This window comes from Diaphorina citri, unplaced genomic scaffold, assembly GCF_000475195.1.
Source record: "Diaphorina citri unplaced genomic scaffold, Diaci psyllid genome assembly version 1.1 scaffold2584, whole genome shotgun sequence".
Classification (NCBI taxonomy): Eukaryota; Metazoa; Arthropoda; class Insecta; order Hemiptera; family Psyllidae; genus Diaphorina; species Diaphorina citri.
In genome coordinates this window covers 1,760-16,353 of record NW_007380003.1, presented here as the reverse complement: position 1 = coordinate 16,353, position 14,594 = coordinate 1,760, and the positions used below count along the sequence as shown (strand labels likewise).

Genomic DNA, 14,594 nt, shown 5'->3' with positions numbered 1-14,594 from the left:
GCGAACAGCAACACCAACACTCATCAACAGTAGAAACAGTAAAATGTACAATGTAGATAAACACAGTACCACAGGTCTACAGTTCCGTTGTTGACATGAACTTTTATTTTGACCGCATGCGCAGATGCCTAGATTTCGTCTCGGAACTCGGAAGCCTCGTCCAGACGCAAAAGCCCACGCACACCTTTATCTATTTACCTCTGTGCTTTCAGGGGATTACCTCTGTGTTGTGAGATTTGTGGGATTGTGGGTAAGGTAAGCACTAAGCGGGAAAATTTTAAAAATATTAATAGCTCATTTTCTTATCAGTGTTGAGTTTTTAACTTTCGGTGATAAGCGGAAGATAAGGGGAAAAGATCCATTTTATTTTATTGTAGACCCTGCAAACTTCTTATCTAAGTGTCTCACCTTTTTTCCCACTTAAATACAGTCAATTTTCGACTGTCTATCATGAACACTTTCCTGCAGAGATGTATGCTACCACGACTTGCCATAAATTCCAGATTTCACAATGCATGGAGAACCCCCTATAGCACAGACGTTCAGAAGAGTATTGATGAGATGGTGAAGAAATCTAAAGTTGTTGTTTTCATGAAAGGTGTTCCCGAGGCTCCAAGATGTGGTTTCAGCAATGCTGTGGTGCAAATACTACGCATGCACGATGTGCCCTATGATAGGTAAGTGTTTTAAATAGGTACCTACCTAATCATTGATTTTTATTTATTCAATAAAATTAGAAGTATCCTGTTGGTTATCTTTAAGGAAGAAGGGCAGCTGTAGTAGCTCAATAATTACCTTAGCAATGTAGGTATCATATTAGAAGAATCCATATCAGTTTCAAACACAAACATGACTATATCTCTGGAAGGATGATTGTGATGTAAGTCCTTTTGCTATTGACTATAATCCCACCTTTTGTGATATTTGAATCACTTCAAGGGCAGCTCTGGTATGAAAACAAGTTTGATTTTTATCTGAAGTTTCAATAATTATTCTTCTTTCAGCCATGATGTGTTAAAAGATGAGTCAATCAGAAATGGAATCAAAGAATACACCAGTTGGCCTACCATACCTCAAGTCTTCATAAATGGTGAATTTGTTGGAGGCTGTGATATTCTTTTGAAGTTGCACCAGTCAGGAGAATTAGTTGAACAACTTGAGAAAGTCAACATCAAGTCTGCACTTAAAGATAAAAAGGAAGACTCTCCCCCAACCTGAATTGTCTGTTAAATGTAATGTTGTTTTATTTTGTTGTACCTATTGTTTCTATGTGTAGTGTATTAATGCTTGGATTTACAAGCCTGAAAAATTAGTAATTTATACCATGATTGCTTGTCATAGATGTCCTGCCTTGATCAATACACTCTGCCAAATTTCTGGACTCAAACCACAAATCTGAAGATCACCATCCACACCATTACCACTTTACCAGCCTAAATGTTTTATTTTGGTGCACCTACTCTATTTCTTCCATTTATCTAATGGTCTGGCTCTTTGATGTATTTTTTACATCAGGGAGAGAATGAGTTAGAATAATACTAAGTTACCTATATTGGCAGAATCTCAACTACATAAATGTTTTATTTTGGTGCACCTACTCTATTTCTTCCATTTATCTAATGGTCTGGCTCTTTGATGTATTTTTTACATCAGGGAGAGAGAATGAGTTAGAATAATACTAAGTTACCTATATTGGCAGAATCTCAACTACGAACAAAAAAGAGACATGGGTATGATAATTTATGAAACATTTTATTTAAACCATCAAGTCATACAAAAAATCACCAAGATACCAAAAAACACCCAGGAAATATTAAAATAATGTAGTTATACATATGCCTTTATGAGTGAACAAATAAACAAAAATGGGTTCTTATTTTCTTAAACCAAGATACCAAAAAACACCCAGGAAATATTAAAATAATGTAGTTATACATATGCCTTTATGAGTGAACAAATAAACAAAAATGGGTCCTTATTTTCTTAAGTTTATTCAACATTGTCAGCTATTTTTCCCCTCACAAAACTTTGGCTTGTATCCATATAGATTTTCTTAAGTTTATTCAACATTGTCAGCTATTTTTCCCCTCACAAAACTTTGGCTTGTATCCATATTGTATATCACAATTTACATTTTCTTAAGTTTATTCAACATTGTCAGCTATTTTTCCCCTCACAAAACTTTGGCTTGTATCCATATTGTATATCACAATTTACTTAGGTATTGTAAATTTTATAAAAATGCATTTTATGTTAATTGCAGATAAGGAAACAAAAACTTACTGAGGCTGAGATGCTTATTTTATTTTTCTCTTTGTATCAAAATCCAAATTTTCATGAGATGAGAAGAACTGAGCAATTTTATTTCTAACTAGTACTGCATAGCTTTATAGATGAATTAAAGAAAATCTAGGCCTTTATGATTTATGAAACGTTAGTCTGTACTCTGTATGGGACCTTGTTATAGCAAAACTTCTTTTGATTCTCATATTTTATCTTCACTTAAAAATTAAATTATTTCTACTGTATCATTCTCAGACGTACATTACCGCGATACAAAAAATTCTAGCCTGTTTAATTCTTAACTGAGCTCAGACACTCAAGTAATTTGTGCATTTTGGCAACCAGGTCTAAAAAACAATTATCTGTAGGAGCAGACATACATTTAAAGAGACACATAAGCCATGCACAAACCACTTGACAACCATATGGTGGGCGTATGTATTATTACATTCAAACACTATTCCAATATTCCAAATAAATGCCTCTCTGTAAAAGAAATAAAATGAAAATAATTCTAAAATAAAATCGAATTTTCTTGAGCCTCTCAACTCTATGGCGAAAGTTACTCCTCAGTGTCATTCACAAACAGAACTTCACCTTTGTTGAGACCAGCCTTTTTCAGCGAAATGTCCTTTCCATCTTCTATATCTGTGCAGAGAACTTTCCGTGGAAAGTTGGTGGCAATCTCGAAGTAATCGGGAGAGTCGGGATGACAAAAGATGAAAATGTACACATCCTGAAAACAAAAATACGAGTGAATAATAATTAATCAGACAAAAAGCGCGGCGTCGGATTAGCATCAATGTGGCGTTGGAATGAAAAACAGGCCTATATTTGCGCAAAATTCTCTCGTTTAGACCCCAACATAATATCCGTTAAAATGTATTTTTCTCATCATTTAACTGCTGGAGCAATTGTAGTTGTGACTTTGTTTCTCTCCTTTGTGTCTGATGGTAAGAGCAAGAAATTGTGTGACTCAGGAACATGAAACAGTTACTAGTTACTAGACCAGCTTAGTCTGGCTGGGAGACTTTAAACAGGGAGGACAGCCGCCTGAGATTTCCCTTACTAAAGAAATAGCAATGGTTGAGTTGTGAAGTGCATCCACTTATGCAATTTTTGTAGCCAAAACCAAATGTCAGCCCAACAGAATCACTCGGGGCTTATTGAGAGGGTGACCAAAAACGTAAACAATTTATTTTAATTAATTATATTTCAGGTGATGCTGTAAGATGTTACGAGTGTTCTTCAGCTCAAGATCCCAAGGGAGAAGATAATTGTGGAGCATATTCCAAATTCCATAAGGAGAGACACATCTCGGTAGAATGCAATACAGAGGAGTCACATACACCAGGCTCATTTTGTATGAAAATCACTCAGCAAGGACCAAGAGGTTTCATTTGTAAGTATTTATCAATAAAATTGGAAAACAAAAGGTGTAGGTCATAACAGTTGACAAGCAACTAAGAAAGGATAATTGAAAAACATAATTACAAATATTAATCAAACTGATGATGAAAATGTACACATCCTGAAAACAAAAATACGAGTGAATAATAATTAATCAGACAAAAAGCGCGGCGTCGGATTAGCATCAATGTGGTGTTGGAATGAAAAACAGGCCTATATTTGCGCAAAATTCTCTCGTTTAGACCTCACGGAATCAATCGTTTGCATGATACAAATTTCTTGACCCCGCCGGGAATCGAACCCGGGTCTCCCGCGTGCAAGGCGAGCGCAGTGACCACTACGCCATGGGAGCTGACCAATGAGACTATTAGTACATGTCTTTTATTGCTAGTCTTCGGAGTTTGGATAAACCATTGGTTTATAAACTCGCTAGTCAACAGAGGATGTTGGAAACCGGGCCTAAAATAAAGCACCATCCCTAGCTAAACTTACATTCACACTATTGGTATTTAGGAAGCGTCGTTCGAGCCGTTTTCCGTTGGGCATTTTGAAGACAATCTTGACAGCCTCTGTGTCGTCCGGTGATGGTTCCTCAGGCACAACACCTATCAGATCCATCTTCTTCTGACGAATGTTGTTCCTCTTCTCTTCCTCCAACTCTCGGATTCTTCTCAGGCGATCCTCCTCGTCTTTCTCCTTCTGTCTTTGCTCCTGTTTGAGTCTTTCCTTCTCCTGATCCTGCCGGAGGGATTCCAAATAGTCCTCGTCCTGTTGCGCGCGCAGCGACTGATTGAAACTACGCTCGATTCTGTAAAATAGATAAATACTTTAATAAAATCGTAACTAAAACATTAAACAAACAAAAGGTGTAGGTCATAACAGTTGACAAGCAACTAAGAAAGGATAATTGAAAAACATAATTACAAATATCAATCATACATTCAAACACTATTCCAATATTCCAAATAAATGCCTCTCTGTAAAAGAAATAAAATGAAAATAATTCTAAAATAAAATCGAAAATGGGGAAGGGGAAACTCAACTTTAACACTCAAACAATGCAAATTATTTGCAAGTGCAAGTACAAGGGCGAATTGGCGAAATCACCCAGCACCCAGCAGAACAGCAGAGAGCAGAACAAGAACACCGAAACCGAACAGGGCGAACAGAACAGCAACATCAACACCAACACTCAGCAACAGTAGAATGTAGGTAGATAAACATACATAAACCACAGTAGGTACCACAGGTCTACAGTTCTGTTGTTGACATGAACTTTTGACCGCATGCGCAGATGCCTAGATTTCGTCTCGGAACTCGGAAGCCTCGTCCAGACGCAAAAGCCCACGCACAAAGTTGTACTTTATATGTACACAATTATTATTTTATTAATTGTCCACACCATTTTGATTGATATGGGAAATAATGGTTGGGAATGCATAGGTAATCTTGGATTTCCAAAGGTTTATTACAGGCACTACCATTTTATATGTTCACAATTATTATTTTATTAATTGTCCACACCATTTTGATTGATATGGGAAATAATGGTTGGGAATGCATAATCTTGGATTTCCAAAGGTTTATTACAGGCACTACCACACCACTTGGTTGTTGAACTAATGCCTGTATTATCCTTTAAAAGAGGGGAAATGAGCTCTAGACCTTTAGAGGAGGGGAGATTGTCTCTGTTTCCTAAAGGAAAATACACTAAACTTTGTGTCACTTGGCACTTTTGTATTTACTTACCCAAATAGTGATACAGCAGAAACTTATAAGCAGAACCTTACATATGTAGGTAAGTTTCTGAAATGCCTATAAAGACAGAGCCTTCATATTTCTCAATGGGTGATAATATTTTGAATATTGTTTTGTTTAAACTTTCATTAACTTAGACTCCAGCCACCAACCTCAAAATTTGAAGTTAAAAGCATTGACCAAAAAACTTCTGAGGTTGTAAATTATGTCCTAATCCATAGTCACCTACTGGATAAGCTGAATCTCCGCCCCTCTATTTGAAAGTGGTACCTAAAATTGACAAGATATCCCTTTTCCTCTCTCTCCTATGAAGGTCAGTATATCAAAATCTCACCTTCCTACAATGGTCATTTTGTTGTCTTTGAGCACAATGATCGCTACAAATGGATATGCCCCTGGTTGCATAATCTGCTCCACCTTGTACCCTTCTCCAGTCGAGGTACTGCAAGCCCAACAGATCATGTTGTTGGTAGTGATGTAGTCAATTACTTCAGGATCAGTGAGGGTAGTCCTGAAATCAAACAATGGTACCCTTCTCCAGTCGAGGTACTGCAAGCCCAACAGATCATGTTGTTGGTAGTGATGTAGTCAATTACTTCAGGATCAGTGAGGGTACTCCTGAAATCAAACAATGGTTGTTGTTGTTGTTGTTGTTGTTGTTGTAGTGGCTTCAGCTGTAGCCAAATGGTGATAGAATAAAGAAAAGATTTTTTTTTTTTTCTGCCATACACCAGAGTGATGGTCCTTAGCCGTGTTTAATTGGCTCATCCTGAACTGCAGTCAACCATCATGAACTAGCGCTTGTTTTGGTTTACTTGCTGTAGTTGGTAGTAATGTAGTCAATTACTTCAGGATCAGTGAGGGTACTCCTGAAATCAAACAATGGTTGTTGTTGTTGTTGTTGTTGTTGTAGTGGCTTCAGCTGTAGCCGAATGGTGATAGAATGAAGAAAAGATTTTTTTTTCTGCCATACACCAGGGTGATGGTCCCTAGCCGTGTTTAATTGGCTCATCCTGAACTGCAGTCAACCATCATGAAAACTAGTGCTTGTTTTGGTTTACTTGCTGTGTGCTGCTGCATCAAACAGTGGTTTGCTTTGCTACATTGTACAGGATGAATGAAGTGAAATGTGATCAAAATTGAAATGGAGTGTGATCATTTCATCAAAACCCCACATTATTATAAAAGAAGAATGGTGTGCAAAAGTACAATTTTACCCGGAACAAATGTGATCAAAATTGAAATGGAGTGTGATCATTTCATCAAAACCCCACATTATTATAAAAGAAGAATGGTGTGCAAAAGTACAATTAAATTACCCTTAAGGAATAATGATATCCCAGCTTGTAGTACATATCTTATTTAATTTAATGACCATTTGATCCTCATTTAGGAGGCTTTTTTCTATGATTTCTTTTCTGTGGCAGGATTCTCCTGAAGGAGCTCTTCCACCCAACCATAGGTAGAAAAAAAAGAAGATGCAGATAGAGAGAGGGGAGAAAAGGAACAGAAAGAAAGAGACTTAGGCTCACAATGTGGGCTTTTTTTATTTTTATTTATTATTATTATTATTATTTATTTTTTTTTGTAGCTCAATTCCTTCTTTACCTGCAGAATTGGTTACAGTCCTGGTCATCCTGTTCATGCAAATACACAAGGAGAAATCTGAGCTCTTGTTTGGCATCACTCAGAGCTTGACCATATGAGCCTTGATAGAGGACTGGATGATTCAGACCATAGGTTTCATTGAAGTGAGTGATGAAGTTGCCCACATCTACGAGGGGATCTGTCAGCTCTGTTGAGATAAAAGAAACAAGAGTTGGTTAGTTAAATGGGCACAGGACATTCTAATCAAGTTAGAATTCATATGAATTGCAATATTTGTATTATTGTTCTGGTTATCTGGTGAAACTTTCTACTATATTTTCCTTATTAAATTTAGATTTTTTATTTCCAGAGCTTCCAAAAATTGGGTGTAAAATTAGAAGTTGACTGAGATATAAAACCAGACATGATATTGAACTGTCTAATGAAGTTGCCCACATCTACGAGGGGATCTGTCAGCTCTGTTGAGATAAAAGAAACAAGAGTTGGTTAGTTAAATGGGCACAGGACATCCTAATCAAGTTAGAATTCATATGAATTGCAATTGCAATATTTGTATTATTGTTCTGGTTATCTGCTGAAACTTTCTACTATATTTTCCTTATTTAGATTTTTAATTTTCAGAGTAGCCAGCCTAGTTAGCTTAGTTGGTAGTGCATCTGCCTTGTAAGCGCTAGGCCACGGGTGCGATTTCCGCCCAGGGCAGATTTTATCCTGATGGGATAATGTTTGTTCTTGGAACGGCTGGCTTTCGTCCCTAACCGTCTTCCTTCTCTCTTCGATTTCGGGACGATAAGACCATAGCAGTTACAGTTCCCTCTGTCAAACCTCTTTAAAAAAATTCCAGAGCTTCCAAAAATTGGGTGTTAAATTAGAAGTTGACTGAGATATAAAACCAGACATGATATTGAACTGTCTGAATGATTTAACAAGGCAAAATTGTAAAGGGCTACAACTTACGTAATCTAGGATCCGTGTAGAGAATACTGTAGGCAAGTCTAACAACAGAACTAAACAAATCATAACAAAATCTAAACATATAGGAAACGGTAAATGCAAGGGGTCTTGGCAACCACCCAGGTGTCCATGTTTGATTGAATAGGGAAGGTGTGCTAAATATCTGCTGCCTATGGAGGTCATTGACAACAGAAGGGGGTCCAGCTTCTGATGCAAACACTGTAGGACGTCCTTCTGTGATGTTCAGTTGTTCTTGAACAGCTACTTCCAGATCCCAGTTGTGTCTCTGCAAGATTTCCCTGCACACCGAAGCATTATCTATGTTGGATAATTCCTGAAATCAAAGAAAAACATAATGTTAGATACAAAGACTGGTGGGAAGTACAAAGAAAATGTCCAATTATTTGTATTGCTGCTGAAGTTAACTCTTCTATTTAAATAGAATAGATAACAGGCAAAGGAGCAATACCTGCAAAGGAAAATGTGTAAGGCAAACATTTGGTAAGTCCCCAACCACAAACAGGCTATCTACTTTAATCCCGTTTTCTGGATGGCTGTTTTCACCTTGGGGTTTGGCTTCAATGATTACCTGGAATGTGCATAGTTTCACTTGTTGATCTTCAGTAAGGTCTGCATCTATCTGATCCATGTATGATTTCTCTGCAGGTGCACTTCCTCTGTGACATGAACAACAAGTTCTGAGTAGGATCCTTCCTCAGCCTCTCACACTATCAAACCGAACGAACCAAGTAAAATATCGGTAGTGCTTTAAAATGTTTGAATTTTGAGAGTCTTTAAGCAGAGGTGAAGATTAATGAAAGTTCTCACAATGGGAGGAATTCTCTTATCAGTTTGCTTGAGATGGATGGCAAATGATTTGTTCCATAAACTGTGTGGACATCAAATTATCTCTTCAATAATTCGGGAGTGCTTTTAAAACTTACTAGTCAATAGCTGGTGAAGCCTCAGTTAAAAAGAACATTGGAATTGGAAAGTTAAAAGAAATCATGAAAAATCATGTAGGAACAGTACTACTTAAAACTACTTTCCACTTTCCATTCAGCAAAAAGTCCACCAAAAGAGACAAGAGATGCTAACTCCAAAATTTCTTTTCCTTTGTAAATAAACACAGAGAAAATTTGCAATGTTGCCAAGTTGTAAAGGCCCGGGTCGATGTTCAATGTTAACATGGATTTTCATATTCACGGGTGCGTAAATTCTTATTGTTCATAGCAAAAATCCAGTTTTTACCGTAGTTCGACGTTTTCTTATTCTTTATTTTTTCTTCCCCAAGCGAAAATCCATGCCTACGTCATAACTTTTAAGGGCCGAATTCAAAGGGCAAAGATTTTCATGGAACACGGCCCTTCATATTTATCTTATTGGCAACGTTGCAAACTATCAGTTTTACCTCTGTGCTTCTTTTGGATACAACTTTTTGAAAATCACAACAAATCACAGGATTGAAGGATTCCAAAGTTGCCCAGCCCAAATTGATCCAGTTTTTTTCTGTATTTATTCGTTTCCAACTCAAAAGGTTGATCATTTGCACCTTTCTTCTTCTCTAGACCAACATAATATCCGTTAAAATGTATTTTTCTCATCATTTAACTGCTGGAGCAATTGTAGTTGTGACTTTGTTTCTCTCCTTTGTGTCTTGATGAGAGGCATACTACGGGATGGGCATGCTACGACACAGACCACATGCGTCTAATGTAGCGGTTGTTTCATTGCTACAAAATAAAAACAGCGGTGAAAGACTCATCTTTTTTTTTAATCTCGTTCAGGGCAGCCACACTACTATCACGTCACATCACGTCACGTCACGTGAAGAGATAGACTTAAGTCTTTATTTCCCACAGTCTTCTTTATGTGCTATCAATAATTGAATTCAAATGAGGCAGCGACAGTATATAGGAGAAAAGAGAGAGTAAAACAAAAACAAAATGAGATACAGGAGAGTGAGAGAAAGAGAAAATTAATTGAGAAGGGGAGGAAGGAGTGATTGAAAGAGGGAGAAGGGAGGAATAGGGAGGAGAAAGATATCTGAAAGGGAGGGTAAGAGAGAGAGCTAACTGGAAAGTCAAATTTCAACGTGACTGCTCCAGGCTCTCTCCCCTTACACCTAGAACAAATTTTGCTGTCAAAATGTGTCACATTTTGATGTAAACATGTAATAAAATCACCGATCACCTGATAATATCAAATGGAAAAAAACTTACCTCTCCCCCTCCATCCCTTCTCTCTCTCTCTCTCTAAAAAACCTTTCTAGCACGTGCCTGGGTCAGGTTTTTATCTTGATCTAGCAACGAGCACATAGAAAGTCATGACTTTTGTGACGTGATTGGGAAAAAAATACGTAGTTTATGGAGGATAAGTAGGTATTACGTGTTTTGTATTATAAAGTTACACATGTTTATTTAGCAAACATATGTAAAATTACAAAGTTACATATCGCACCCTCAGACTTATATGGTGATATGTCAAAAACACCAAGTTTTGGGAAATCGCAATTACAAGTTTGACATTTAATAGCTGGACGGTATAAAATAGAGATGTCACCATCGCTATCTCGGGAACGATAAGCTGTAGAGATGTAATTCCTAGACCAATCGAAAGATCTCATTTCGCTTAGTAAGGTAATAGAACAAAAATCGAGTTTTTCGACATGTCACCATAAAATTCTGAGGGTACGATTATGTTTAACTCAACTTACCCTGGACATTTTCCTCCTGTCATGGTAACCATATTCATCTTCTTCACTTGTCACAACCGTTGAGAAGTTCAGACTTCTGAAAATAGAAGAAAGAAAGGAACAAACTAGATATCACACCAGATAGAAGGAACCGTAACAACAGAGGCCTTATCATCCAGGAATCGAAGGAGGACAGGATAGGAGAAATCCAGCCGAGGAGAAAGATATCTGAAAGGGAGGGTAAGAGAGAGAGCTAACTGGAAAGTCAAATTTCAACGTGACTGCTCCAGGCTCTCTCCCCTTACACCTATAACAAATTTTGCTGTCAAAATGTGTCACATTTTGATGTAAACATGTAATAAAATCACCGATCACCTGATAATATCAAATGGAAAAAAACTTACCTCTCCCCCTCCATCCCTTCTCTCTCTCTCTCTAAAAAAGCCTTTCTAGCACGTGCCTGGGTCAGGTTTTTATCTTGATCTAGCAACGAGCACATAGAAAGTCATGACTTTTGTGACGTGATTGGGAAAAAAATACGTAGTTTATGGAGGATAAGTAGGTATTACGTGTTTTGTATTATAAAGTTACACATGTTTATTTAGCAAACATATGTAAAATTACAAAGTTACATATCGCACCCTCAGACTTATATGGTGATATGTCAAAAACACCAAGTTTTGGGAAATCGCAATTACAAGTTTGACATTTAATAGCTGGACGGTATAAAATAGAGATGTCACCATCGCTATCTCGGGAACGATAAGCTGTAGAGATGTAATTCCTAGACCAATCGAAAGATCTCATTTCGCTTAGTAAGGTAATAGAACAAAAATCGAGTTTTTCGACATGTCACCATAAAATTCTGAGGGTACGATTATGTTTAACTCAACTTTAAGTGGAACTCAACTTACCCTGGACATTTTCCTCCTGTCATGGTAACCATATTCATCTTCTTCACTTGTCACAACCGTTGAGAAGTTCAGACTTCTGAAAATAGAAGAAAGAAAGGAACAAACTAGATATCACACCAGATAGAAGGAACCGTAACAACAGAGGCCTTATCATCCAGGAATCGAAGGAGGACAGGATAGGAGAAATCCAGCCGTTCCGAGAATGAACCGTATCTGTTACGGATGTACTTTGCCCCGGGCAGGAATCTAACCTGTGACCCAACACTTACAAGGCAGATCTAACGCTAACCCTCCTAGATAACAAAGCTGGCTGAACGAAATGATTGGAAACAAGCTTTTTCGTCTTATTTCCGGTTGCAATAAACAGACAAAAAGACTACCTACCTTAAATGTGCCGTTATTTTCGACACTTTAAGCCATCCCTTAGCAGTTCCTTAGCGGTATTGCACTAGATTATCTATCTATCTAAATACCTACGACTCATGAGTACCTGCAGTTGATTGCTGATGGGCAAACTAAACAAATAAATATCTACCTAGGCACTATGAAAAAAATAAAATATCACTAGAGTAAACAGCAAGCTTAGTCCAGACTTCAAGTGCATATAGCTTTCGGTAATTTCAATGTCCTCCCGGAGCGATCAAAATGTCAAAGCAATATTGAATCAGAGAAAAACAAAAACATAAATATCTATGTACAATTTATTGTACACGATTTTAAAACACACATAACACCAGTCAATAGAGATAGCAAAAAAAAAAGAATGAGTTCTAATTCCGTTGAAAGTCTAGAGACTTTAAAAAGCGTCCAGAATTAGACCATCAAAAAGCGACTACAGACCCATGGCATGGGGGACTTTTTACTTTCTATTATTTTTCTGATTTTAGTTTTGGCCAGGCTTTCTTAGCACTAAATTTCCCCTTACACTTGAATAAAAACTGGACGTCTGTGTGTCTTTGGTAATTGCCTCCGGGCACGTTTTTAGGCTACAACATGGGCTCACTTACCTCGTCTTGTTGTGGATGTCTCATAATCATCCTATGATCACTGGTCGGACATTGTTCCTGTTCTATATTGAACAAGGACAGGTTGGGTAGGGTCAAGTTCTCCCTCCCCCGGTTAGCTCCCTCTCTCAAGTTCAGCGGACTGGTAGGTTGATAATCTCTCGGGGTAGACGCTGGGTCATACTGGGACCGCTGATGGTTGATGATGGCTCGCTCATAGCTCTCCCTATGCTGAGATAACAGGTGGGCTGCAGACTCGTATTGTTCCCTCTGGAAGGACTGATCCCTGTCGTAGGACTCGGTGGGTTCTTGCTTGGGCATTTGGAGCCTCTCACAGCTATCACTACTAGACGAGGCTGAGCCATGAGGTTTGGTACTGTTCGGACTGTTACTGGTGGACGTAGAGTCTCCGGTACAAGGCTTGTTTAGTCTGTCACCTGAGAAATAAAGTCATGTTGATGTGATTAGTGAACAGGACAAACTTGGACCCGGATTTACAAGTTAATGTTTTTGTTCGGTATGCTCCGAGACTACGCCCAAATAGTCTCAGATCATACTCATAGGTCAAAGAACACTCTAATAGATCACCGGAATTAACAGCAGAAAAAGCAGAGAGAAGGGAGGGAGAGAAGAAGAAGTAAGAGTATACAGAAAGAGCGGCGATACAAGGAGAGTATCACCGGAGTATTCTCTCATAAATGCTCTCGGGGGAATAATCTTCTATAAATCATTCTACTTTTTTCCCGTTCAGCGTCAGATCAGAGGCTATCTATATTCTTACCTTTGAGTAGTTTATCACAATGTTTCTGAAGGTGACAAATAAGCTGCATGCACAGCGAGCTCCCCGGGTAGTACCCCTGATCACCGGAGTATTCTCTCATAAATGCTCTCCGGGGAATAATCTTCTATAAATCATTCTACTTTTTTCCCGTTCAGCGTCAGATCAGAGGCTATCTACCTAAAGATATTCTTACCTTTGAGTAGTTTATCACAATGTTTCTGAAGGTGACAAATAAGCTGCATGCACAGCGAGCTCCCCGGGTAGTACCCCTGGGAGAAATTGAGAAGCCTTATCAGAATTTTGGCCAAAAAAAGAGACCACATCCCATTTGGAGCCCAACAACCTTCAAAACATGAGCATGTAAGATTCCTCTAATATTAAGTTTTACTCTTACTGCGTCGACTACCTAATGACGTAACGCTTTCTTACCTAATACAGCTAGGTACATAATATTAGGTCTACGTTCCTATTCACACGTTCAAAACTTCCAAGTAATTTTTATGATTAGAAAGTGCATTTGGAATTCGGAAATGAGTATAGACCTATATGGACTTCAATTTTGAACGCATACAACTGCAACAATAACTGATATAGGTACTTATATGCTAACCATCTACAAAGAATTCTAGCTCATTGGTTGATTTTTGACGTCACTAAATTCACCTTTTGCTGAAATAATTATTACCTAGGTACCTATTTATGTAGGTACGGCCTTAGGTACCTATCTATATCTAAATCTCAGGTAACTTTATGATAATAGGTAGGTATTTAACTGGTTGCTGATGCCCTAGTATACATAGACATGGGAGTACATAGACTTATAGTTGTTTTCCTTATAGAAAGTACATGTTCTGTTCATAGGTTATGTTATCACTGATCACGTTATTAGAGATTGCCTATCACACACTCGTATTACCTACATCTGTAACTACAGCTAGAAATGGGTAATTAGGTAGCAGGTAAAAGATAAGGGATGTTTTTTTCCTGTGATCAATAAATACTCTGACATTTTTTTTGAAAACATAAACATATTTTTTTTTTTTTAATTGGAAAAAGAAATTCCTAGGTAACCCACATATTATGTCGAAACACGGAAATTAGCACAACACCTACGAGTACCTAACGAGTACACGTGTAAAATAAGATTAATGTCGAAATGAGTCCTAATATGATAAGGGTCATAAGGG

The 14,594-nt window shown here is 37.8% G+C and overlaps 3 protein-coding genes and 1 long non-coding RNA gene across 4 annotated transcripts; 1 reads left to right on the top strand and 3 right to left on the bottom strand.

The window, feature by feature from the left end:
• The first annotated feature begins 286 nt into the window (after positions 1 to 286).
• On the top strand, positions 287 to 1,572 carry LOC103519168 (glutaredoxin-related protein 5, mitochondrial-like). Its single transcript, XM_008484254.3, has 2 exons — positions 287 to 677; positions 1,005 to 1,572. The coding sequence occupies exons 1-2, from the start codon at positions 451 to 453 to the stop codon at positions 1,216 to 1,218; spliced, it is 441 nt and encodes a 146-aa protein (XP_008482476.1). The 5' UTR covers positions 287 to 450; the 3' UTR covers positions 1,219 to 1,572.
• Positions 1,573 to 2,157: 585 nt separating this feature from the next.
• Positions 2,158 to 9,108, bottom strand: LOC103519170 (FAS-associated factor 2). Its single transcript, XM_008484256.3, has 7 exons — positions 8,603 to 9,108; positions 8,017 to 8,347; positions 7,060 to 7,246; positions 5,783 to 5,962; positions 4,801 to 4,884; positions 4,186 to 4,501; positions 2,158 to 3,019 (listed from the first exon to the last, which is right to left on the bottom strand). The coding sequence occupies exons 1-7, from the start codon at positions 8,660 to 8,662 to the stop codon at positions 2,846 to 2,848; spliced, it is 1,332 nt and encodes a 443-aa protein (XP_008482478.1). The 5' UTR covers positions 8,663 to 9,108; the 3' UTR covers positions 2,158 to 2,845.
• A 2,522-nt stretch (positions 9,109 to 11,630) lies between these two features.
• Positions 11,631 to 12,129, bottom strand: LOC113471526. The gene is made up of 2 exons (XR_003394191.1): positions 12,007 to 12,129; positions 11,631 to 11,698 (listed from the first exon to the last, which is right to left on the bottom strand). It is a non-coding gene; the product is annotated as an uncharacterized LOC113471526 (long non-coding RNA).
• A 464-nt stretch (positions 12,130 to 12,593) lies between these two features.
• On the bottom strand, positions 12,594 to 13,483 carry LOC103519169 (the record flags this gene model as incomplete). Its single annotated transcript, XM_026830757.1, is given in 2 exon segments — positions 12,594 to 13,063; positions 13,408 to 13,483. Coding segments are annotated over 2 exon segments (531 nt in total), but the record flags the coding sequence as incomplete, so codon positions are not given.
• Between the last annotated feature and the right edge of the window lie 1,111 nt (positions 13,484 to 14,594).